General features: G+C 45.7%; 1 protein-coding gene across 4 annotated transcripts; it reads left to right on the top strand.

The window, feature by feature from the left end:
• BARHL1 (BarH like homeobox 1) lies at nucleotides 1-26414 on the top strand (the record flags this gene model as incomplete). 4 transcript variants are annotated; one of them, XM_080990663.1, is made up of 4 exons in its annotated part: nucleotides 1-333; nucleotides 630-1261; nucleotides 8672-8894; nucleotides 24460-24754. In XM_080990663.1, the coding sequence occupies exons 2-4, from the start codon at nucleotides 796-798 to the stop codon at nucleotides 24752-24754; spliced, it is 984 nt and encodes a 327-aa protein (XP_080846789.1). In that variant the 5' UTR covers nucleotides 1-333; nucleotides 630-795. The 4 variants fall into 4 exon arrangements, 3 of the variants coding, with proteins under 3 accessions (XP_080846789.1, XP_080846791.1, XP_080846790.1); XM_080990665.1 differs by adding an exon at nucleotides 19423-19565 and having other exon boundaries at nucleotides 1-1261; nucleotides 24460-24522; XM_080990664.1 differs by having other exon boundaries at nucleotides 1-1261; nucleotides 19423-24465.
• Between the last annotated feature and the right edge of the window lie 3 nt (nucleotides 26415-26417).

Raw genomic sequence — 26417 nt, 5'->3', positions numbered from 1 at the left:
CCAGCAAGTTGAGAGGTGTGAGCGCTGATTAAAAAGGGAAGCACTTTCCGCGGGGCGGAGCTGAGCTGTCCTTGGTCCTGAAAGCAACGCGGCGTTCCTACTTCGCCTCCAACATCAGGGACTTTTGCAGGCAAGGCGGCTTCGGAAGGCGACCATGGGAGGCGGTGGCGCGGCCGCGGTCCCGACCCTCCAGTCTAGGCGCTTTCAAAGGTGCTGAAACGTCCTTCCAACCTGCTGTTTTTAGCGCGTTCGCCTTCTTGAGCAGAAACGGACCTCGAACAGAAATCGCCTGCGCTGTCCGCGGTCCTGAAACCTCCCTTTCCATAGGCGCTGGTACGAAAAGGAGAGCTCGCTCTTCGTTCTGTAATCCGTGCCTCTCGCTTGCCTCATTCACTGCTCTTTAAAAAAAGAAAATCTTGTTATGGACTCTTTAAAAGTTCATTGTTTAGTTAAGTCATTTCCTGTAATTTAGGGCTGATGGATCTATGGTTAGCGGTGGCGATTGCGAATAGTTCAGATTAGGGATCTTTCTCCCTACAAGCAAAGTTTCACTTTCGCCACCCCTACTCTGGCTCCTGTCTTCCCTTCCCCTCTTTCTCTCCCTTGTCTCCTTCCCCTCATCTCTGCAGCTAGCTTGACTGCAGGTTTTCAAGAGGGACAGCGCCTTGGATCGTAATACTGACCGGCGATTGTTGCTGCACTAACTTTGGATCCGAAGTCCCGCAGTTGCAAGGTCGCTTTGCTTCTTCTCGAGCCTAATCCGGACTCCGGCTGGTCAATGTCACCCTGAAAGGCATGGAAGGTGCCAACGGATTTGGGATCGATTCCATCCTGTCCCACCGAGCCGGGAGCCCCGCCGTGCCCAAAGGGGAACCGCTCATGGGGGAAGGACGCTCCCCCTTGGAACTTAGTCCCCGCTCCGAAATCAGCAGCGGCTGCCCGTCGCCCCACTCTCCCGGGAGGGAGTGCTTGGAAGCAGTAGCCCAGAGACAAGGTGTGGCAGTGGGGCTGGAGTCTCACCTCCAAGCGGGGCAAATCTTGGCCCCTTCACAATCCAGAACAGTGACCTCCTCCTTCTTAATCAGGGACATCTTGGCCGATTGCAAGCCTTTGGCAGCCTGCGCCCCTTACTCCAGCAGCAATGGACAGAGCGCACAGGAGGCACCGGTTCGGATTCCCCCCAAATCCGGAGAGGACTTCCGGGAGAAGATGGACAAGAACAACAGCAGCAGCAACTCCTCTTCGGACACAGAATACAAAGGTAAGGAGAGTTTCTCCTAACTCTATACCAGCGCCTGCTGATTTCTGAATGAGCCCTCTATTTCTGAACCAGTAACAGTCGCGCACACATACAATAGAGTTTTCCTTCCCGTTGGGGTATCTCCTAAGAACCAAAGCTGGTCGATCTAGCTCACCAGCGGCTTCCGGACAGCAAACCCGCGTGTTGCTAGTCCTCGCGATCTGGTATTCAGAGGTGCATGTGGACATGCAAGTTCTTCTTACCCCCCCCCCCCTTTCTCTCTCGGAAGGTTCGAGGATGAAGGACAGGATAACATTCGGTTGGCCTGATTTGGGATATTTCCTCTTTTTCTGTTTGTTTGTTTGTTTGTTTGTTTGTTTCTGTCGTCAGTTCAATCTGTAAAGCTCCGAATTCTGCTAAAAATATTATATTTGGAGGGAAGGAAGCTAATATGAGAACCTGGCGGAGATAAATAGGAAACTTCTTTATTTGCGCATTTAACTCCGCATAACCCAACCACTTGCCTGTTTTGATTGTTATTTCCATCTATTTTGCGCCAGCGATCCTCCTCCATGTCTCCTCAGAAGCAAAACCCATTGAGCTCAATTGGATATACTTTCAGGAAAGTGGGTATAAGAGTTGCAGCCCGAGTGTTTCTATAGTCACCAGGATATTCTGGTCTCCATTCTGATTTAAAGTTGAGTCTACTCTGGAGAAAAGGCATTCTGACCCCACCCGATATACACTGGATTTACTGAAATGAGATGGACGGGGTACCAATATTATCAAATTCGTTAGGTTGCGACACGAATGATTTTTGACACACAGATCAATACAAGTTGTCAGGCAGATAAGAAAGAAGGCCAAACTTCAGTACAGAAGCTTCGCCCCTTCGCCTCTATCTGATTTCCTATCATTCGTAATCATCCCTTGAATGATTGGTGGTTCCCCTTGAGTCTGCCCCCCCCCCTTAGAAAACTTTTCGATGAGAGAACTCGTAATAACGCAGCGGCGACCTTCAAGCTCCTCGTTCACTGGGCCGAGGAGGCTTTGAATGGCGCCAGTCCCGTTAAGCAAATGACAACTTTTGAAAAAAATCTGCTATGGGAAATAGCTCGAAATTAAATACATTGCTGTTTGCAGAGACGTCGAAAGCAAAAGCAGGTCTTCAGTTTAACAATTGGTGGGGGTGCTCGCCAGAGAGTGACTTTCCTTCTGATAAGAATTGTTTTGTTTTTACTTTCTTTGACAAATACGTTTTTCAAACCGCAAAAGCCACCCGGTCCAGGTCATTTCCTCCCGCCATTTGCCCCACCTCGCCATGAGAAGTAACATCCTCAAGAGATTTAATGCCTCGTTCCTCTTCAGGTTTACTTGGAAGCAAACCCCTCATGACGTCAATGAGTTCAATTTCCACTCCGTAAGACTTTAGTTCCGCGTGGTTACTCGCGTGTAAGTCCAACTGAAATCCAGGGCGGTGGAGAATAATTTACCAGTGAAACAGCCGTAAAATTGGACTGAGTTGGAGTTTAATGACAGCACAAACCTAACTACGCCAGCTCAGAAGTAAGATCCTATTGAGTTGTGCGGGGGGGGGGGCTTACTCTCAAGCATTGAGGTTAGGCTTGTCGCCTTAGACAGAAGTCACTGAAAGCAGGAAGAAAGCGTGTTCCGAGATATAGATATATATATACAGAAATGCCGGATAGGAACCGAAACAAACATAGTTGCGTGGAACGGAAAAAGGCGCAGTTTTATTCTGGAGCAAATCTCACTGAAATCTAGGAGGCTTGATGCAGAGTAAACAACGCGGCCCAGGATGAGAGTTCCAAACAGAAGCTCTTTTTTTCTCCAGGCCAGAATAGGATCTGCAACGAGGTAGACGTCTGCAGTTCCTGGTGGGTTTATATTTCCTTTGGAAGGAGAAACTGACAGAATGGAAAAGCGGCCCAGGTAAAGATCAGGTCGTTGGATCGAGGGAGGCCATCCCTTTCGATAGCGCTTTTCCTGTAGCTCTGAATAGCGCGATTACTCCTGTGTTGCAAGTTAAGACCTACTTTGTTCAGTGGGGCTGGCTCCCAAGCATGGCTGCGATCCAGATAGACCTTTACCCTATTGAACTCAAGCGGACTCACTTCTGCGCGGACGCGGTTAAAACTTCCGACTTGCAGCCCCATCCGAAGATGGTTTACTCGGAAGCAACTCCCGCACGCGAGGTTCAATGCGTGGCTTCCTTGGTCGCAAACATGCTCAGTAAATGCAGGTTTAATTTAAATAAAATAAAACCAATAACATTTTTTTAAAAAATATAAAAAGTAAAATTCCATCTTCGGCCTGTTTATACAAAAGGCCCGGATCTTGGCCACGCGCTCCTCCTCCTTTTCCAATTTTGTGGGCGCATCCAGAATTAACAGCTGGGCCTGTAGAAAAAGGCAGGTGGTATTCTGGACCCAGGCAGGGTCCCCCACTGGGGAATTCCTGCCCTTAAGTCCAGGTCTTTTCTGTTTCCAACCCCCCCCCATCCCACCCCCATTAACTAATTAAAATTTCAGTTGCTAAGAAAGAGAGACGGAAATTCTTTTTAAAACCTTCTTCGTCCCCCCCCGCCCCAAACGAAAATTGTGTTGGATTTCAGCCGCAAACATATACCCCCCCCAAAAGCATTTTACATTACCATTCAACTTTTTTTTTTTTTTTTTTTTTTTTGCTGTTTACTTGCTGTTTTTAAAGGCCGAGTTGCTACAGTGAGAGCCACATCAAGGATATATTTAGAAGCGTGGAACTCTAACATCAAGAGATGTCTCCTTCTTCACATTTATTTTATTTCTCCTTTTCTTCCTTTTCTCTTCCCCCCTTTCCTCCACTTTTCTCTCCTTCTTTTGCCTCCTTCCTTTAGCTCTGTCATTTCCCCTTTCCTTTTTCCCCTTCTTTCCCCCTTTCTTCTCTCTCTCTCTCATTCCCTCCTTTTCCTCTCCCTCTTCCTCAGAGGAACTTCCCTGAACCTCAAACCCCTCTCTCCACTTTCTCAGTCTCTCCCTTCTTCTCCCCTCTTCCCACCTCATCAAAACTCCAGAATCAGGTTCTCTGCCAACAGCATCACCCTTAAAAACATAGGTTCTTCCTCCTAAGCTCACAGTTCTTTGCACTGACTGGCAGCGCCTCTCCAGGGTTTCAGACACGAGATAATTCGCAGCCCTCCATGGAGAGATGCCAGGAATTGAGCGAGGCGGGAGCTTAACCGCTGAGCGACGGCCCTACCCTTAACGCCCCCACCTTCCCCTCAGGTACACAGCGCCAACTTTCTCTCTGTCCTAGCCCCCTAGTCTAAGCTGAACATCAAAGCCTAAAGAGGGGTCTATTTTGAGAGAGAGATGGAATGATTTCTTATTTAGCTTTTCAAATATCAAATTCATTTATTTGCCGCCCGCCCCCCCCCCCCCGCAAAGTAAACATTATGTAGAGGTCAGTGCCACTGATTCCAGGACACCCCCTTTATTTCTTATAAAGAGAGGAGGGGTGAGGAGAAGAAACAGACTTGTTTGCGCCTTCCATCCATCAATGAAAGAGCATCTCATGTTTAAGAGATATTCATGCCTATCTGGACTCGGTTTCTGGTTGAAGGGTTTCCCATATCCCTGGTGGCTCAATTAAGTGGATTATTGTCTTCCTACAGAGAGAAATCAACGCGCGTGGAGGCTGAGCTTTGTCGCTCCTAAACCCTGCCACAATGAAATTTACCATAAACCCCTGTAAAAAAAGCTAATGCGGCCAATTTATATAAACCGGAGCCAGCTTCCCCCCACCCTATAGATAAACATAATCTCTTTAAGAACAGAGATAAAGGGGGTGGGCGAGAGAAAGGGGGGAGGAAACTGCAGGCCGTAGCCATTTCTTTCGGAGCTTTCACCCTTTATTTTTGCTTTCCATCAATCCGAAATGCCCTTTTTATCGAAAGGGATATGTCTTGCACCATGGGTGGGGAGGAATCGGTTTCAATCCAGATTGAACAGGAGTGACTCCCGTGCGATCTGGGAAAAAAGTAAATCTGTGTTCAAGGGAAGGAAGGAGAGGGGAGCGCTAATGATTTCTGGCAATATCTAGTACCCCCTTCCAATGGCTCAGTGTGAAACCACTTTAAATTCGCTGTTGTTTAACGTAGAAAGAAAGGGATAATGGGGGGGTATCAGAGCTGAGGGGAGAAGGCAGAAGTTTGACCTCCCTTGCTACTTTTATTTGACAACTGCCCTTATTGGGTTCAGTTGCCCGTTCAAACACCAGGCTCCCTGCCTACTCCGAATATATACAAAATGTATTGTGAATCAATCAGAGAGATGGGCTGCCCTCCAATTGTGACCTAGCTCTACCGAAAGCCTTCTTTTCGGACAACCCAGAAAGTTGAGGCAGTTTGCTTTTCCTTTATGTGCCTTGAGAGAGGGAGGGGGGTTGCTGTTTGGGGGTGGGGGGAAGGGGAAAGTCTGCACCTCTCAATATATATAAAATATCTGGAGAGAGAAAGGGGGGAAGGGAGTCGTTTGTTCTTTTTCCTTGGATAGATAAGCGATCCTTTGTTTTTGTTTTGTTTTGGGATGGAAAGCCTCAGGAACGCCTACTTTGGGGTGGTCTTTAGCGGGCTGCTGTGGGTTCGAATCCTCAGTCAGGCCTCTGTGGTAGGACTTGAGTCAAGTCTACTTCGCAGGATGATGTGAGGATAAGTTGGATACCACACGTAACTCTTCGGAGCGAGGGCGGGTTTCAAATGTGGTGATGACGGCGGCAATAATACATGGATTAATGCCAGTTTTATCCCAAAACTAACAACAACAACAACTGTAATACCATTTCTTTTGGAAGTTTCTCTAGGAATTTGAGGAAGCTGATCAGCCCCGATTTCTTTCAGAGTTAATCCCTGAAGCAACAAAATATGGGTGCTGTCGTAATTCTCAACATTTAAAATCGCGATCCGACATCAATTACCTGGGAGTCAGTTCCATTGAACTCAGTGGCTTTACTTCTGAGTAGCCCTAGGTAGGGTGGCATAGCTTACTGTTCAGTGTTGGAAACTTTATTGTCAGCGGAGGTGAGAAAGTCTTGGGGGGGGGCGGAACCCAGTCAATAAAACCATGGAGGAAAATAAGGATTTTGTGGGGGAAATGGGGAAATTTGAATTTTAAGAAAAGTAAGAGACCCAAGCACACTGATAGAGGCATAAATCCCTTAGAACTCGCTGGGACATTTCTGAGTAGATCCAAGCAACTAAAATGACGCACGTTTAGGCTGTAGCCATTTACCTGAGAGGAACCCTCGTGGAATTCAGTGAGGGTTACTTTTTCTGACAAGGCATTTTAGGGTTGCAGTAAATATTGGGGAGGGGGTTTAGGCCGCGTCCTATCCTGGCGTTTACTTCAATATAAGCTTGACAGATCTCGGTGGGATTTGCTCCCAAATAAACGTGCACAGAATCGGGGCCGTACAGCACGTGCTTCGCTCTGGTTTGAAATCAGTGGGAGGCGGGCAGTGTGTTCACCGGGAAGAAAGCACCATTGACTTCACTGAGACTTACTCCCAGGTAGAAGTGCATAACCTGGCTGGCGCCCTTGAAAGTGCTCAGTTTTGTCCGCATTGCATCTTCAGAAGGACAACGCGGGTACCCTCAAACCAAGATTAAAATGTCAATTTTAAAATTCAATTCAATTTGACCTGTTTGGTTTATTCCTCTGCTTTTAACCCCGCAAAAGGAAGAATTTTTTGCCTCAGATACCGAAATTTCTCTGGGTTGTATGCAAAGGTAGTGCTACTCAAAGTTGACCTATTGAAAATAATTAGTTTAAATGGGTCTACTCTGAGTAGAATTTCGCTGGCTGAAACCCAAAGGCTTTGTTGAATCTGTATGGATTTAGGGTGGTGTGTTACTTACTTTAGCATTCATTAATTCAGATTATCAGTAATTCCGGTTGCAAAAACCTCGGATTTATTTCCATTATAGAGAACAAAATCAGAGCTGTCTCCAATTAGTTTTTACTCTGAGTAGCCTCGCCGAAATCAATGGATCTAGTCACGCTCATTAATTTCAGTGGGTCCGGCCTGTGTACTGTAATGGGTAACGTTGGCTACAGATCACAGTTAAAACGAATTAAAGTACTGTACCTATAGTTTAAACCGGAGTGCAAATCCGGCATCCCATAATTTTTGACACTCTTTGTTAGGCATAAGATATTTTCTAAAATTTCCAGGTTCGTTTCGTATAGGCATGTTTTACACGGAAGTAACTCCCATTGGGTTGAGTGGCGTTTACTTCCCTATCGTCTTCCCTGTTACTTGTGAGTAAATTGTACGGATCGTGTTGAGACTCCATCTCAAGCCCATACGTTTATTCCTGTTAGTCTAGTTGTCTTGCCTTCTTAAAAAAAAAAAAATTCCGTTTGCCCGAAGGATGCAATCTATATTTTGTGGGGGGGGGGGGGACTAACTTCAGTAGTAGTTTCCTGGCATTTCTTACGCGCATCTCGATCCTACCTGTGTTTACCTGGAAGTAACAGTGCAATCTATTCCAGAATGACACAGTGAACACCGAGTTTATTTTATTTAAGCGGGGGGGGGGGGGGATAGTTTGTATGAATGTCTTCCCAGGCTGGATCTTCCCTTTAAGATCAATATTTATATATTATTCCGTGAAGAACATTTTGGGCAGCACCTAAAGTTAAGCGCTGTGACATCCCCTTAATTTCAGGGTTTGCACTAAAAGGCTTGGGGACTAGAAATATGTTTGAATAAATAAGTAATTATAAGGAGAAATGTTTCAAGGGCTCTTTGGCACTTAAATCAGGCTGAACTGGATCGCGGACGCCGACGACTGTGAATCCAGCCCTAAGGTCGATATGATATTGGGCGGGCTATAAATAATTTTAATAATAAAATAAATAATGTGTACGCATGCATATAGATATTTTTGTGTGTGGTTAAATTTACTGTCCTCTTGGTATATCTTGATATATCTCTCCCTCCCCAGTATCTCAGGTCGAGGGTATCTCAAAATTAAGTGACTAGTTCTCATGAAAGTCAAGTACCTTCGGTTTATAATACAGTTACGCTGTTCCTAACCGGGCTTCTTTGACTTATCAATGGGCCTTACTTCTGAGTAAACATACCTAAAAGGAGGAACTTAAGGCTGCAACCTTATCCACATTTCACTGACGAGGAAGCCCGATAGAACGCTATGGAAGTTACTTTCGAGTAAACAGGCATAGGGATCTCATAGAAAGGGGCGCGGACCTTGCGCAAGAGAAACGAGCAAGCGGCCAGCGCCCCTCGCCGAGGCGTCTGGTCTCTTCACTTGTCTTCCCTCCCGCGTTTGATAAGGGGACTTTCCCTTCTAATCTGTCTGCACTGATTGTGGCAACGCCTTTTCTCTTCCGCCCCCCTTCCCCCGCTCAGTGAAAGAAGAAGGGGACAGAGAGATCTCCAGTTCCAGAGAGAGCCCCCCAGTGAGGCTGAAAAAGCCGCGCAAGGCCCGCACAGCCTTCACGGATCACCAGCTGGCCCAACTGGAGCGGAGTTTCGAGCGGCAGAAATACTTGAGCGTGCAGGACAGAATGGAGCTGGCTGCGTCTCTCAACCTCACAGACACCCAAGTAAAGACCTGGTACCAGAACAGAAGGTAAAAAGAGAGCGGGGGAGAGAGCGGGGGTGGGTGGGTGGCAAGGCAAGGAGGAGGAGGAGGCGGGGCATCTTTCACCTCCCTTACTTCGGATTAGTTACCCTGGGAAAGTGTATTGTTCCTCCCACTCTGGTTTTCGAAGACCGCAGTTCTATGCAAGTTTATGCTCGAAAATTAAATCCTGTCGCTTGCAGGAAAGTTTGTTTTGGATGACATCCTAAATCTTTGGGTGAAGGTTGGGGGGAGAGCCTACTTCAGGGGTTGCAAAAAGCAGAGGAAAGGGTGTGGTTACTCTTTTTAATAATAATAATAATAATAATAATAATAATAATAATAATAATAAATGTCATCCTTTACTTTAAACTTCTTTGGCAAAATGTTGTGCCTCCCCAACATTGGACGGCAAAAAATCAAATCCACAAACTCGAGCTGTTACGAAAGTAATTAACAGAGAGAGAGAAAAATTATGTTTCTGCTTCAGTTTAGTTGAAGGAATCTAGTTTTGAAAGATGCATGTATATATATATTTTTAACGCATTTGGGTGAGTTAACCCCACCCCCCTTGTACTCCAACTCTAACTCCCATCATCTCTGTCCATTGACCGTGGTGGCTGGCGCTGCTGGGAATCAGAGTCCAACTGCATCTAAAGGACCAGGTTCCCCTCCCCTGACCTAATAAAATATTATTTGTAATATAGTTAGCTTCAATGCCGCAGTGACACTTGCACACTTTTAAGCTACACAGAGCTCTTCCAAGGTACCACAGTAAAGGCGTGCAAGGTTTTTTGGTTACACAAGACTCTTGGTCAGATTATTAGGCGAAAGTATTCGAATGCCCAAAGAGTTGGTTTACTAATTTTCTTAAAGGTCTTCTTAAATAAATAAATAAATAAATAAAATAAAGGAAAAGGGTTCTAGGTGTCCTGGAAGAGATTCAGATATACAAACATTTTAAAAGCGCTATATGAATGGTAATTTGATGATCAGCTGTATTTCAAGCGAAATATTAGTTGCGTGCGTGCATAGACAGAGCAAAGTTGGCTACAAGTCTTTTTTGGAGCGCGGGGGGTGATCTAGGAACGTAAAGGGGGTCTTTCCCCACGTTTGTGCAAAGGTAAACCAGCCTGTACGTTCCAAGGACATGTAAAATACTTCACGCTTACATTTTAGTGTGGCGTCGCTTACTTTGTATTTTAATTAAAATCCTTGAGGGCAACGATCTCCATCTCTCTTTCCCCCCCCCGGGGGGGGGACAGAGGGCTGTTTAACCCTTTCCTCCTCCTCAACATTCTAGATCAAACTCCCAGAAGGGCGAACGGGAAGGAACCGGGGAGGGTGAAATTAGCAGAGCTACCTATATCCTGTTTTGTCTAGTAACCAGGTAAACCACAAACACCCACAGATCTGAAACTGCTGGGCCCCGAAGCAAAACGCGCTTTTCCTGATATCTACCTGTGCAGCCCGGAAAACGTTCAAAGAAAGTTTGTCAATATCTGGGTCTCCTGATTGTGTTGGTTGCTTTAAAAGACCAAACACGGGTCCTCGATCTCTTCGTTCGCCCGCGCACAGACACAAGCACGCACAGTCCCCGGATTATTTTGCCTTCGCTGACTTGCACCTGAACGTGTGAATGGTTTCTGCCAACTCTAACGGAGTCGGAGGTGATTCTGAGGTCCCCTCATGGTTTTGGATCCTCATTGGCTGGCTGAATGCTGCAGCGATGACCATGCATATTGGTAACTTTGGGTGTCTAAATTTTGACACAAAATCTTCACTTTTGCTCAGAACTGAACGGCCATGACTCCCGTAGGCCCGTCACTGTCAGTGGGTCTACTCTGAGTAAAGGTTAGTGGAATACAACGCAAAAAGTCGTTACACACATTACCTTCCAGCAACCCCGAGTTTGGGCAAGGAACAGCAGCCAGTTCTGTGTTTCTGCACGGTAATTCGCCCCCCCCCCAAAAAAAAAACACCACCCCACACAGCTCTGCTTCAGTCATATATTATATATCACATTGGCTACTTGTCCTGGGATGATGGGAGTTGGAGTCCAGCAACGTCTGGAGAACCAAAGCTTCCCTATACTTGCCCCTTAAAACATAACGCCTCTCTCTCCCCAGTTTGGGTGTTTGTAAACAGTCAGGATCCGATCCCGAAAATAAATGTAAAATTCATTCACAGGCGCAAGCAAATCATCCCACGCTTTAGTCCCATCTCTTTCCCTAGCCGGCACCAACTTGCGTGTTATTAAATCCAGACGTGCTGAAATGAAATAGCGCCTGGTTTCAAAATAAGCGAGATTTCCCCATTTGGAAATTAGCACTTTAACAACTGGCTCAGATTGTTGCCAAGCGCACCTTTTGCTAGCCAGAGGTTCAAACCAGCACTTAGCAAATTTGAAGGTGCGTTCCTCTTATTATTATGTAGATTTTTTAAAAAAGAGTTAATTGCATTCTTTGGTTAGAACTGTCCTTTTCTTTGCACATATCGGAGGCTATATTTCAGCTGTAAATGAGCCAAGGACGGTACCACGTTCTGATTTTGGGGGTCATTAACACAACTTGTTTATTGATTTGTTTGCAGGGAGATTAGACGAGGTCGCCTGTTTTTAATGAGCATTAATTATGATTTGTTTGCACGGCGGTGAGACGACGTTGCGCCAAAGCAAGTCTCATTCACACGATTTTCAGCTCACTTCCCCTACTTTCCTCATCCCAAAAAGTCATACATTTCGCGGGAAGTGGTTCAGCTATAATTGTGTGCCTGACTTGAACTGGCTAGTAGGTAGCTGAATTTCCACCTGAAAATAGCTACAACCTCTCTCTCCTCATACGAACGTCCTCACTGTTCATCTTAAATACCTTTCCTTCCCATTCCTCAACGCTGATCTCCTTTGCAGGAATATTCATTCTGCAGGGAGTGTGAGAACACCCATACAGGGTTGCTAACTTTTCTTTATTAGAGCTGCTCTCGTGCTTTTCAGGACCCAGCCGGAGGAAGCTTTTTCCACCAGCCATCACCCTTCCAGGGAAAGGTATACGTACCTAAGTTGTGTTTGGGAGTCAGCTTGATACCAAAGGACAGAGGAGCAGGGGTGGCCGAGAAAAGGTGGCAACTCCTTACGTGGAATCAGGGGCACGCAGTGCGAGGCTAGATATGGTTTACTCAGAAGGAAGTCTCATTTTGTTCCAGTTTTAATTTGAGCCAATGGGCTGTTTCAGCTTCGGTCATACCCGGAGCAGACCCATTGAAATTAATGACCAACTTAGGTCCATTAATTTCAGTGGGTCCACCTTGAGTATAACTCAGCAGGATACTATCCAATATTTTCAGGAATACTGCTGAATGCAGAAGCAATTTATAAAAGAGGAATGGCAGGCGAGGGCGCCTCTGAGCATGTAAGGTGTGCTCTTCTCGAAGGTAAGAGAACACCCACATCTGCGTCAGGAATAAAGTCGTTTAAATCAAAGTATATCAGTCAAAGAACATTTAAATCAAGGTCAAACTTAAATTTTCACTGTTCACAATGGATATCTGACTCCGTCGAGTTTCCTCTTCCAATAGGACTTCTTAACACGCCCGGGAACTAAGTCTAAAAATTAGAGGTTGATAAAGTAAGAGATTTTAGGCAGTGGCAGGCGTGAAAAGAACTGCATTATTATAGCGCTTGGCTTCCACCAAACGAATACTGGGAACTATAGTTTACCCCGCCACGGTGCTATACTTCCTAGCACAATTAACCATCAGCAGTTCCCAGTTTCTTTAAACGTATGGTATGCAGGCAGTCAGAAAAAGAGACCTTCTGGCGGATTTGCGGGGCAGTTCCAACTCGGTTTATTAAAAAATAAGTCCCATTGAGTTCCATGTGAAAACGGGCATATGGCTGCAGCCAACGCTGCGGTTCTTTTTATTGAGGTCGCCTTCTCGCTAACCAAGACTGGAGAACACGGATTCCCAGTCCAGTATTAACCTCACGGCAAACCATAAATGGAACTCCAACAAAAGGAAATAAAGGCCTTTATAGAAAGCGTGTAGAATGCTGCGATATGGAAAAGGAAATGTCCGTTGACATGTGCACATGCATCACTCGATGAGCAGATAGCAAGTTAAACGTGTGAACGGTCTTTCCACGGGAGCTGACACGGGAGTTAAATCTCATTGGCAAACAACGAGGCTTCTTTCCAAATAAGCCTGCCTAGGAGCACAATTGCCTCCCTTCCTCAAAAATGCCCCTTTTCCTGAGAGACCTGTGGCTTTAACCCTTTAGTCTTCAACCCCTATGAAAAGAAACTAGTTTACACATAATTTGCATTTACCAATATTTCTCTCTTAACCGGCTCGGGCCTTTCCCCAGTGGCTAAATGCTGACTGCAAGCTCTTGAGGGACTAGACCTGTTACATTTCTTTGTGACTCTCAGAGGAGGGGTGTGGCATATACATTGATGGTGCTATATAAATAAATAATCATTATTATTTAAATTATTTATTGCCCACTTTCCTCCCTAACCTCTTCATTAAAAAATCCCAATAATGGGATATCTACTCCTTTTCAGAGTAGACCCTGTTGAAATGGCTGTAGCTAAATTAGTCAAGTCCATCAATTTAAATAGACCTGCAGTTGTTTAGAAGGCATAATAATAATAATAATAATAATAATGTATCCATTGCTAGTCCCACTCAGAGTGGATCCACAAAAAATAATGGACATGACTAATTTAAATCCAATAATTTCACTGTGCGTGCTCTGAGTAGAACCCAGCAATAATAGTTACTATTATTTTTATTGTTATTTGGCATATGGAGAAAAGAAGAAGTTGAACACTCAGCCTCGTGCACGTACCCATTTCGCACATTACAGACAGGTTTCAAGACTCAACACGTGTGTTTTTCTCAATCCTTTCCTTCCCTCCACCAGTTTCTGTTTCTGGTTTTTTTAAGGTTCGATTTTGTTATATGAAGCCTGTTTTTGTAAATAAATCTCTTCCCACCAATCGCAATTATTTAATGCCCGCTGTTTACCTCCCACCCACCCCCAATCTCCCCATCCCCGCATTTCCCCTAGAAGCAGAAACTATTTCACAGCCGAGACTAGTCGTTTAATTCGGGAGGGCAGAGAAAATAAGAGCGACGCGAGTGGGTGGGTGAGAGAGCAAAACTCTCCCGGTTGTTTTTTTTTTTTAAGCTAAACACACACAACATTGCACATAACACACTGGCCCATTAATAATAAATACCAATTACTGCTTTGGGCATCAATAATTAAGAGCAGTTACAGTAATTACACAATTATTATGATGATGAATAATTTAGTCAGGAAAATAGGTCTGAAAGCGCTTCTTCCGCAGCAAAACGGCGAGAGAAAGGGATTGTGGAGGCGGCTTTTGATGTGAGGCGGCGGCTCCCGAGCTCCTAGTCATCGTCCGGCCTGCGCTCGGCAGCTCCATTTAGTAAAAGAATAAGAGTTTTCCCATTTTGGCACCGCCGCATCTCAACGCGTGGGATACACAGACAGGGCAACAGATAGTCCGGAAGATACCGGTCAGTTTCACCATTGGGTTGCAACTCTGGTCCATTTCATCTATCGTTTTGTGAGCGTTTGAGCCCCTCTATAAGCGACAAACACAAGCGATTTATTTGTTCCGCTCCCCACCCCCCACCCCCTTTCCTCTCAGACGCACAGATTTCTCTGTGTCTCGTTCACACGATTTCCTGCTTCTTTGTTTTTTCTGCGCCACCTCCCCCCATTGACCGGAGTTCCGTTTTTGTTTTTGTTTTCCAACTGACAATAATAGCGCATTGGCGATGGATTTATACCGGGCCATCTGAAGGTCACGACTTTATTAGTTGTTCCACGGTTGTTTTCCCAGTGCCATTGCGTCACAGTTGTGCTGGAGAGGCACACTTGCCATATAGCACTGCAAAGGCAGAACCGAAACGAAACAAAATAAAGCAGAATATTTGTGGTATGAAGAAAGTCAAAGGATTTCACCCAGAAGCTACATGCATAGACGGGAAACAAATCAGTATGTCCACCCCCAAACTTTTGTAGGTACAAACGGTATTGAAATCTCAGTTGTGCATAACCACCCTGATGAGGGAGCTCATTTGTGCTCATGAGCACAAATAATTGTGTATGCACAATAAAGAAGATGTCCAAATGGTCCTTCTCTCACATACAAAAGTTATTATTATTATTATTATTATTATTATTATTATTAATTATCCACCCTTCACCCTAAGGTCCCAGAGTGGATAACAGCATAAAAACACAATACTAAAACCAGTTTAGAACAACCTACAATCACATAAATAAGTTAGGTCCTAAAAATATGCACCTCAAGTGTCAAAATCTGGGGTGAAGGGGTACGCCTTCAGCATTCACAGGGGAGTTACACAGGTTGGGGGTCACCACAAAGAAGGCCCTCTCCTGGACTGCCACCTTCCTGCCCCCAGCCTTTGAGGGCAGAGGAACTAACAAAAGGGCTCCCCCTGCCCATCTCAGCCCTTAGAGGGTCTCTAGGGAAGGAGGCAGACTTCCAAATATTTGGTACCTGAATCATTTAGGACTGTGAGCACCTTGAATTGGGCCCGGAAATGAGCAGCAACCGGTTCAGCTGTTTTAAAACAGGAGTTATGTGATGTCTAAATGGAACCACAGCCGGTAATCTGTCTGTTGCATTTTGGACGCAGTGAAGTTTCCAAGTTGTCTTCAAGGGCAGCCCCACATAGCGCACGTTGCAATAATCCAGTCTAGAAGTTACCAGAGCATGGCATACAGTGGCCAAATCATCTCTGTTCAAAAGGGGTCGTAGCTGGGAGTGTGTGATTCACACATACACATTTCTCTTTGTTGTTTAGTATGCCTCTGAAAACTGGTTGATGATTCGCAACTGAAGAGTGCTGCTTTCGCACTCAGGTCCTGCTTGTGGGCTTCCCGTGGGGGCATCTGGCTGGCCACTGTGAGAACAGGATGCTGGACTGGAGGGCCATGGCCCTGATCCAGCAGGCAGGCTCTTCTTACGTTCTTACATTATCAGAGCCAAGCTGAATGTAGTGGCAAGACTGCAGATTTAGATTTCTTTCTTCTCTCAGTGGTGTAGTTTTTACAGAGTGTCAGAGTAGGACCAAGGGGTCCAGGGTTCAAATTCTCCAGTCATGGAGTTCACTGGATGGCTTTGGACCGGTCACCAACCCTCAGTCTAACCCATGCGTAGGCAACCTAAGGCCCGGGGGCTGGATCTGGTCCAATCGCCTTCTAAATCTGGTCTGCTGATGGTCCAGGAATCAGCGTGTTTTTACATGAGTAGAATGCATCCTTTTATTTAAAATGCATCTCTGGGTTATTTGTGGGGCCTGCCTGGTGTTTTTACATGAGTAGAATGCGTGCTTTTATTTAAAATGCATCTCTGGGTTATTTGTGGGGCATAGGAATTCGTTCATTTATTTTTTAAAAAAATCTAGTCCGGCCCCCTACAAGGTCTGAGGGACAGTGGATTGGCCCCTGCTGAAAAAGTTTTCTGACCAACCTATATCATGCAGTTGTTGTGAGGCTGTGGAGGAGGAGAATCATGTGCGCACATGCCCCCCAAGCATCTTTGGGGATAAGGTGGGATAGAAACACAATAAAGATATCATGCCAACCTAGCCATGCAGGAAGCAAAACAAACGAATAACAGAAAGTCAGTCACAGGCTCCACCCATTAGGTATTTATCCAGAACTTGTGCAGATTTCCTCAGAACTAAACCCCATTAAGTCCAACAGGAGTTAGCTGCAATTCTAAACCCACTTACCTGTATGCTTGACTGAATTCAACTGGACTTAGTTCTGAGTATAAATCATTAGGATTGCTGTGTTAGGAATGTAGTGTGCTGCTTTTTGTTGAGTTAGGCCCTTGGTCTACACTGACTGGCAATGGCTCTCTAGGCCTTCAGACAGGAACTCTGTCCCAGCCCTACCTGGAGATGTTGTGAATTGAACCTGTGACTTTCTGCATGCAGGGCAGGTGCTCAGCCACTGAGCTACCGCCTTCGTACAAGTGTGGAATGCCTACAATTTGTAACCCTAGTTTGTTCTCCTTGTGTGTTCTTTCGATTCATCACTCTGCTTCTCCAATGTGGTTCTGCTGTGCAGCAAAGGTGCATATATTTGCTCTGAATGGAATCCCAACGGACAAAGTGGAGTTTATGCCCCAGCCGGCAGGTATCAGATCAGATTGCAAATTAATCAGAATGTTTGATGGGATAAAGTGATCTATTGGGGGGCTTTGGGCTGAGGAGAGGTCAGAGGGTTCTGATGACCCCCAAATAGGAACTCTGCAAAGAATAAATTCAAACAAAAATAATTTGCTATGCTTTTTTGAGTGAGAAACTGAAGATGGGTCAGTTAAGCTGCTTCCTCCTTTGGATATCAATTCCTCTCTTTCTGTGTGGACATGTGTACAGTGTTTATTTTGAATTTCTTCCTATAGATTGAACCTGACAGCCACATAAATGCAGTTTGCTGCCTGTAGGCATTTTTTTTTTTTTTAAAGTTACATTAAAATGGAACAAAAAATAGATTCCAGTTCCACTGTCCCATCAAAACTCCTTACAAATTATATGAGCTGGTTTCCATCTCACTCAGTTGTGTCTTGAACTCAGAACAATTGTTACAACTATTTTAATTTGGTTTCGCTTCTTCGAACCAGACTTTTATGTCTAAATTGAAACGTAACAACATATTTCCCACCCTACCAGCATTTTATTAAAACAGGAGGCCAGAGGCATCTGAGAAAGCAAAAAAACCTCCTCTTATTTTTGTTCCTAACATCTGATATTATGAAGTAGACTGCCTCTGGATGTGGAAGTTCTACCTGAATTAGCACATACCTAATAACTATTGCTCAACCCATGCTGATTTTTCCTTTAATTATTTTTTTTAAGCCCACTTAGGTTAGTGGCTATTATCACTTCTTCTGCTGCAGATTTCAATTAATTAATTCTGCCTTGTACTTTTATTTTGGCTGGCCTGTAAGAACTCCCTTTTCAGTATGCCAGTTATGTAATTTTAGACTCCAACTTAATTGACTTGTGGAGCCCCTCTCTTTTAGATGGTAATGCATATAATTTAATTTGCTTCAAAATGCACTGCTGCATTTCCACCCCACCCCCAGCTCCTCCCACTGAATGGGGACCATAAAGACCACCTTGCTGGGGCCACAATCTCCATCAATTTCATTGGCTAACCTCAAAGTCTGTTTGGGGAGAGAATGATATATTCCTCACTCTGTGCCGTTCAAAATTTCATAAGCTTCTGGTATGCCTCCATTCTCTGTAAGTTATCTCTCTGTGTTGGCTCAACCTCCAAAGCCTCCAGTCCTTTGCTCTGTAGCAAAGTGCTTCAGAAGAGTGCTCCCCATCTTGACCCAACATACTGGGACAGAAATTAACCCAATTTCCATGCCGTGGATAGCTTGATACCATGTTCTCTTCCATCCAATGTTCGGCCTAATAAAAGAAGACCCATTGAAATTAATGGACTTGACAAATTTAGGGCCATTAATTACAATGGGTCTACTCTGGGTGCATGGGGTGTTAGGGGTGGGGGGCAATTCATGTTCCTTCTGGGGTAGTCCACCTTTAGACCCCACCCTGCATTCAGTTTTCACCTCTGGCTTCTAGAAGCTGTCAGCAAGCAACAGTGGCTATACCCCAGATACATATTTGACTGGCCGGCTAAACCAGGTGAGGGTAGCCAAAGGTCTCAAATCTTTGGTGCGTTAGGGACTTCCCCTGCACGTGAAGACAGTCTCTGGTGGATAGAGCTGACAAGGCCAATAATGGGCCCAATGGTCAAGAAGGCAGTTTCTACAGAAGCTGCAGAGGGAAGTGAGAGCCAGATGGGGCTTGTCAACCTGGTAAGGTAGCCCATCTAGCAGAAGTAAACTCTACTAGACTCATTCATGAGAAAGGCTTCAGGAGTAAACTCTGGAGGGAAATCCGTACCCCTGCCTTGTGGGACATCTTTTCAAGAGAAGAAAAGGCTAAGGAGTAAACCCTAAACAAATCTGGAGTTGAGTCCCTAAGATGGTTGGATGGTGTCTTGTCCACCTCCTTTTGGCAACTCCTGCAGCCAAGCTGGTGGTGCATTGTTCTGTTTTTCTTTGGACCACATCAGTGAAGCTAAGAGGAAGTCTTTTTCTCTTGGTCACCCAGGACCTCTATACACCCTGCCTGGGTGTGTGCCTAGGAGAGGTCACTTTGGTGCTGTTATCGCAGCAAAAACAATGAGGGAGGCAGCAGTTATGAGCTACCACTCTTTGCATGCCACAGCAAGTACTGTGATTCTTCAGAAGTCTGACCTCACCCCTGGAAGCGCACTCCATTTGTGCCTATAAAGCCATTTTTGGTCCCATGTTATGATCTAGGAAGAATGTTGGAAGGGCATCAGTAACCCATGCAGATAATACACATTCAAAAATAGGAGCTTTGCTGCGGTTCTCTTGGGGAAATGATATGTTTATTTTAAAATTTCAAACTTGAATTTCAGAGCTCTTGTAAATGCTGTTCTCGATCTCTTTCTTAAGTATTATGAACAGTTGAAAAACCTACACAACTCTTCAGAAGTACTGTTGCTTGTGCAAAGTTTATTCAGGAGTAAATGCCATTAAGTTCAATGAAACATACCTCCAGGTGAATATGCATTCCATTGCAGTCCAAAGTGTGACATATCTTTAACATTCTGAGTATGTGGCTGTTTCATAAAGGAGCATAGGAAGCTTCTTCTACCAAATCAGACCATTGGCTCATCTAGCTCAGTACTGTCTGCACAGACTGACAGCTGCTTTCTAGGATTTCAAGCAGGAAACATTCCCAGCCCTAACTAGAGATGTTTCTGGGGATTGAACCTGGAAACTTCTACATGCAGAGCAGATGTTCTACAGATAGACAGAAAGACAGACAACTGGCTTTAGTTGCTTTTGCTGCCAAAGACTTAACAGGACTTCTCTCCAGGAAAATGTCTATTCAAGCTCTGTCTCTTGGTCACAGTAGAACGTGACAGAATGCTTGGAACAGGCTTTTACAACTAGTGAAATGGACTGATTCTCTCATTCCATGGATACATAGGATTATAACTATACGGATCTGAGAGCTCCCAGAGTTTGATCCTGCCACAATAAAAAAAAGTGTTTTTTTTAGGAAAGATTTAAGTCCATACTTAAGGCTGAAATCTCCTACATATGCTCAGAACTCAGTAGGGCTTGCTTCTGAGTAAACATGCAAGTTGCATGGTTCCAAAACTGAAAGCAATGGGTCTGAAAGCTGCAGACTCAGGCACAATTACCCAAGAGCAGTGCTTTTTTCTGGGGGTACTCAAGGGTACACCATACTGGCACATCTGAGGATGGATCATTTCCTACTGAAATCAGAAGTATTTTGCCTGGATCCTGTCCACAGCTATTGGTTGCTTACATGGGTGGGGCTGAAGGCAGCAGTGGGAGAGGACACCCCTTTCCCCTCTCTGCCAGCCCATTTCTCTTTCTGCCCGTCTTTCCTTCCTGTCAGAGTTCTGAGTGACAGCTTGCAGGAGGCTTTGGGAATCAAGCTGGGGGCCCAATATGTAATATACAAAGCCTTTCTCCATGCACTCTGCCATTGTCAACTCACTGTCAATTCTAAAAGGGGCAAATCTGAGACTAAGAAGCTGGCAGCCAGGGCAACCCCCTGGACTGGGTGTAAGCAAGAAGGCAGGCAGGTGGGGGCAGAGGGAGGTAAGCAGGGCAATGTCCCATCTGCCCAAACAGATCAACCTCCTTTGCAGCTACACTGAATGTGTGCATCACACAAGCACCTGCCAGTACGTAATAAAAATAACAACAATTTGCGATCATTATGTTCAACGGCAAATCCTTGTGTGTGGAGCCACAAGGCTCATGTTACATTGATGACAATCCTCGGTTGACATGGCACCTCCTGTCATGTCCTACACAGACAAGGAAGTCACTTACACTTGTCTGTTTATGCCTCACTTCCCCAGACTTAAGATTGAACTTCTCAAAGGTAATGTGTAGGCTTTTATCGGGCAGAGGCAGCCTTTACAGCAGAGGCTATGGAGCACAGTCTATTCCTGAAGGGAAGTTTTCAAGTGGAATTAGCTGCTCCTCACAAGTAAGAATGTGGCTCTGTCGATGCTGGTTGCATTGATCGTGCTTTGGGCTGCATCAATGTCAGATAGTGGGGATCTTTTAATTGGAAGGCCAGCACTCTTTTACAGCGTGGAAGGGGGACATGCGTTGACCTCCTAATGCTGCAGATTTCGACTCCCATCAGCCTCAGCCAGCATGCTCAAGGCTTAAGGATGATGCTGATGACCATGATGATGATTGAAGCGGAATGTTGGAATATTCAGGGCAAATAAAGGATAGTTTAGAGACAAGGAGAGTAAGAGGTGATATGATAGACATTTATAAAATTACGCATAAGACTAGAACTTGTGGACATTCAATGAAGCTGAATGTTGAAAGACCGAGGACAGATAACAGAAAGCCCTTCTTCACACAGAACAAACTATAGAATAAGAGGCAGTGATGGCCAACAACTAGGATGGCTTTAAAAGAGGATTAGACAGAGGGCTACTAGTCACAATTGTTATCATCTGCCTCCACAGTCAACGGCAGAAATGCTTCTGAATCCCAGTTGCTGGAAACTATAGGAGGGGAGGAGGCTCTTGTGCTCATGTCTTGGCTCCAGGTTTCTAGAGGGTCCCTGTAAGAACTGGATGCTGGAGCCTGAACTAGGTGGGCAATTGGCCTGGTCAAGCAGGCACTTCTTACGATGACGAGAGTTGTAATCCAGCGACATCTGGAGGGCCACACGTTCTCCACTATGGCCTTTGGGGAAGGGCCCCTGTAGCTCAATAGTGGAATACCTGCTCTATATAAACCAGGTTGCAGGGTCAATCTCCAACAGCATCTCCAGGTAGAGGTGGGAAAGCTTCCCTTGTTTGCAGCCCTGTAGAGCAGATGTCAATCAGTGTAGACAATACAAAGTTAGATGGACCAATGATCTGACTCAACATAAACCAGCTTACTATGTTCCTTTGTTCCTAGTAGTGTGTTGTGGCCAAGGTTGAACATTGTACAGATGCTGCGCCTACATCTTGTTTGATTTCTGACTACTTGATCCTCTGCAAACTGAATGTGTTGGTTTGCTTCTTTGAGTCACAAACGCTCGTCCATATTGCATTGTTCACACGGCTATGTTCAAAGCAAAAGGAAAAACCGAGGAAGTAGTAGGTCCTCTGCATGGAGAAGACAGAGAAATGCTGTTGGGTAAGAGAGAAAAGGTGGGACTGCTCAACACCTACTTTGCCTCTGTCTTCACCCAAAAGGAATGCAGTGCCCAACCTGGTGATAACAGAATAAACAATGCAAGAAGGAAGCTGCAGCCCAAGATAGGAAAAGAGGTGGTATGGGAACACTGAGTTGCTCTAAATGAATTCAAATCTCCAGGGCCTGATAAGCTGCACCCAAGGGTACTAAAGGAGCTTGCTGATGTACTCTCAGAGCCTCTGTTTATAATCTTTGGAGAATTCTTGGAGAACAGGTGAGGTCCCTGCAGACTGGAGGCAGGCAAATGTTGTTCTCATCTTCAAAAAAGGGGAAAAAGAAGACCCAGGTAACGACCAACTGGTGTGCTTGATATCGATACCAGGAAATGTCCTAGAACAGATCATTATACAGTTGGTCTGTGAGCACTTAGAAAAGGATGCTGTGGATATTAAGGTCCAGTATGGGTTTCTCAAAAACAAGTCATGCCAGACAAATCTCTCTCTGTCTTTTTAGTAAACCTACAAGTTTGGTGGATCAGGGGAATGCTGCGGTTGTACGGTATCTTGTTTTCAATATGGCTTTTGACAAAGTCCCCCATGATATTCTTGCAGAAAGCTGGTAAAATGTGGGTTGGTTGAGGTAACTGTTAGGTAGATTTGTAGCTGGTTGACTGACCAAACCTGAGGAGTGCTCACTAATGGTTCCTGTCATCCTGCAAAAAAGTGACAAGTGGGGTGCCACAGAGTTCTGTCTTGGGCCAGTTGTTGTTTAGCAGCTTTATAAATGACTTGGGGATGCTTATCCTATTTGCAGATGACACCAAACTGGGAGGGGTAGCTAATGCCACGGAAGACAGAATTGGGATTCAAGATGACTTTAATAGATTGGAGAACTGCGCCCAAACTAACAAAATTATTTTCAGTAGGGACAAATGTGAGGTTCTACACTTAGGCAGGAGTAACCAGTTGCACAAATATAAGATGGGGAACACCTGCCTTGCCAGTAGTACATGTGGAAAGGATCTTGGGGACTTAGTAGAACACAAGCTTAACATAAGTCAATACTGTGATGCAGCAGCAAAAAAAGCTAATGCTATTCTAGGTTACATCGTGTGCAGAGGAAGGCAACTAGGATGGACAAGGGTCTAGAAGCCAAGCCTTATGAGGAATGGTTGAAGGAGCTGGGTATGTTTAGCCTGGGAAAGAGGAGACTGAGAGGTGATTCTGACTAAACATCAGGAATAACTTTCTGACAGTTCAACAGTGGAACAGACTCCCTCAGAAAGTTCTGGACTCCCCTTTGGAGGTTTTTAAGCAGAGATATAATGGTCATCTGTCAGCGATGCATTAGTTGAGATTCCTGCATTGCAGGGGGTTGGACTAGAAGATGCTTGGGGTGCCTTCTAATTCTATGATTCTATGTGTGGCTGCCAAATTTGAGTGCCTCAGATTTAGTTGGAGGAGAAGAAGCACGATAGGAAAGTTGTGGTGTCAGATCTGTGATTAACACTTCATATGTGCAAGTAAGCAGCCTGTTACAATTCTTTCAGTTAATGTGAACATGAGTATGATTTTGTCCTCCTAAATTATGCTTCTCCTCTGTGCTGGGTCTTTTAATCCCTGCTTAATCCCCACATGCTGAGTTGCCTGTTCATCATTGGTGACTTGAATGTGTGAATCCGCCACCACAGATCTAACATCCCAGGCAGACACTCTGATGACCACTTAGAACACAGTGGTTTTTGTTTTGTTTTCCCCTGATGCAATCAGCCAACAAGGTTCGGTCCATTCAGTGAGATTCTGTTCTTCTATTCTTGAAAGTTAGTGAAGCAAATAGCCCTTGCAGGTTGAATATTACGCTAAATACAAGAGTCTTAATCCTATTTGTAGAATATATTGTGCTTTAAAGAAATATACTTTGAATCATGAAAAGGGGGCGTGTTAATTATATTTATGCTTTAAACAGTATTACTTTTGTAATACAGTCTGGTATGGGAACAAATAAAAAAAATGGTATTATCATTTAGCATGATGATTAATAACACTTAAAAACACCAGCCTTTCCAAGAGGGTCCGTTCCCACGTGCAGCTGTACACACAGGTGCAGAGACTATGCAAGAGCACGTGTGGAACTCCCGCCCCAAAGAGAGCAATCCCTTTGTCAAACGCAGACACATGAGATGGATTTTCTTAAAACGGTCAATAAAAGTGATCCAAGTGTCTTGACCCCCGAAACTTTTTTTCCCCTTACCCCAGGACCAAATGGAAAAGGCAGACCGCGGTGGGCCTGGAGCTGCTGGCCGAAGCCGGGAACTACTCGGCGCTGCAGAGGATGTTCCCGTCGCCTTATTTCTACCCGCAGAGTCTGGTGTCCAACCTGGATCCGGGCGCTGCCCTCTATCTCTACCGCGGGCCCAGCGCCCCGCCGCCGGCCCTGCAGAGGCCGCTGGTCCCCCGGATCCTCATCCACGGACTTCAAGGGGGCAGCGAGCCCCCGCCGCCCTTGCCCCCCCTGGCCGGAGTCCTTCCCCGGGCGGCTCAGCCGCGGTGAGGCGAGGAGGAGGGACCGGGCGCAGCTTCTGGAAGAGACAACGTGGGAACGCCGGGGGGGTGGGTGGGAAATCCCTTTTGAACGGGCGTTGCTTTGCTCAAACACACACACACGCACGCACGCACACGCACCATCAACCACACATGCAAGCGAACAAATTTGGTCCAGTTTGACTCTTGAAAACGGGAGGGAAAATCAGATCCTATTTGGGGGATATACCACGATGCACGCGTTTTAGTGCTTCCTTCCAGAGGCGTACCTAGGCTCCCTTGCGCCCTTGGCAAGGAGCGGTATCGGCGCGCCCCCTCCCTCCCCCCCGCATCTCCAGCAAAAAAATAATAAAAAATTTTTAATTGGCCTAATTCAATCGTCACAAATTACTCTTAAACTGGGCGTTTAACAGCCCGATCCTATAAATGTCTAATCAAAAGTAAATCTCACCGAGTTCAATGGGGCTTACTCCCAAGAAAGTGGGTACACCGGCCTGCAGCCTAAAGGTGGCAAGCAACTTCTGACAATACCTCGCTTGCCTTTTTGTTTCTTATCGCACCACTTGGAGGTTGCGCCCTAAGTACACACTTTACTCGGAACTAAGCCCCGTCAATGGCCCTTGCTCTCTGGGGTAAACATGCAGCGGCGCGGGCTGGAAATTGGTCAAAGCGGGAAGGAAACCAGGGTAAAGTGACTCTGCTTTGCAAAATTAAGAGCCTCGCCTGACGTTTGGCGTCGTCGGCGTCCTCACGGGGAGCTCCGCTGCACGAACTAACCGGCAGCACTGCCGGCTCTCTGGGGAGGGGGCTCTGCAGGGCTGCTGCGACAGCCCATGCCTCCACGCCGCGCCGAGAGAGGGGCACTATTTTCGCGCCTCCGCCCCACGGCCTGCTCCCTTGGCGGGGGCCAACATGGCTGACCCCTAAGTACGCCTCTGCCTCCTTCACACGACCTATGGGACGGTGCTTTGTTCCCTCTACAAGCCGAGCAGCAGCAAATAGACAAAATATTATCAATAAATTTATTTCAAATAGGGGGAAAAAAGTTATAAAACAGTTAAATCAGATTACAGCCACAGGAGTAGGAAGGGCCCTGTGAAAATAATAATTTAAAAAACCGCTACAAAAGACGGTCTCTCCCATGCTGCCTCTTGTTTGCATGGGGTTTCCTGCTCTTCAGACCCATTGCCTTTCATAAACTCTGTTTACCCATGTGCACAAGTGTTTATGCCTGGGCCTGACACAGTCCTTTCCAGCAGAACAAGGAGGGTCACCCCTCCCTCTCTCCTGAAGTTGCCAACCTCCCCACCCCTTCCCACAGTTCCTTAATTTTTTTAAATAGGTACAACAGGTAGAGATTCAGCAGCTGCAGTTCCCCCTCCCCCAGATTGCAGGGAGAACTTCTCCCGATTTTATATTGCAGCGGAGCATTCAGCACCCTTCTAAGTGGGCAAAGATGGACTTATATTCTTTCCCCCACCTGTTTGATAGCACCCCCTTTCCTAATAAACTTTTTTTTTTCCAGCTGAGGGCCACTTGTCCTCATAAGCAACCTTCTGGGGGACGCATGGCAGTGATGGGCAGGGCCAGGGGCCCTCACCTTTGTACCACAGGGGTGCTGCAAACCCCAGAGGTTTCTACGCACATGTGGACATCTGTACTCCAGCCAGGTA

The sequence above is a fragment of the Podarcis pityusensis genome (assembly GCF_964106645.2).
Source record: "Podarcis pityusensis genome assembly, chromosome: Z".
NCBI classification, from domain to species: domain Eukaryota; kingdom Metazoa; phylum Chordata; class Lepidosauria; order Squamata; family Lacertidae; genus Podarcis; species Podarcis pityusensis.
The sequence above is the reverse complement of the archived record's forward strand: the minus strand, read 5'-3'. Positions and strand labels throughout refer to the sequence as shown.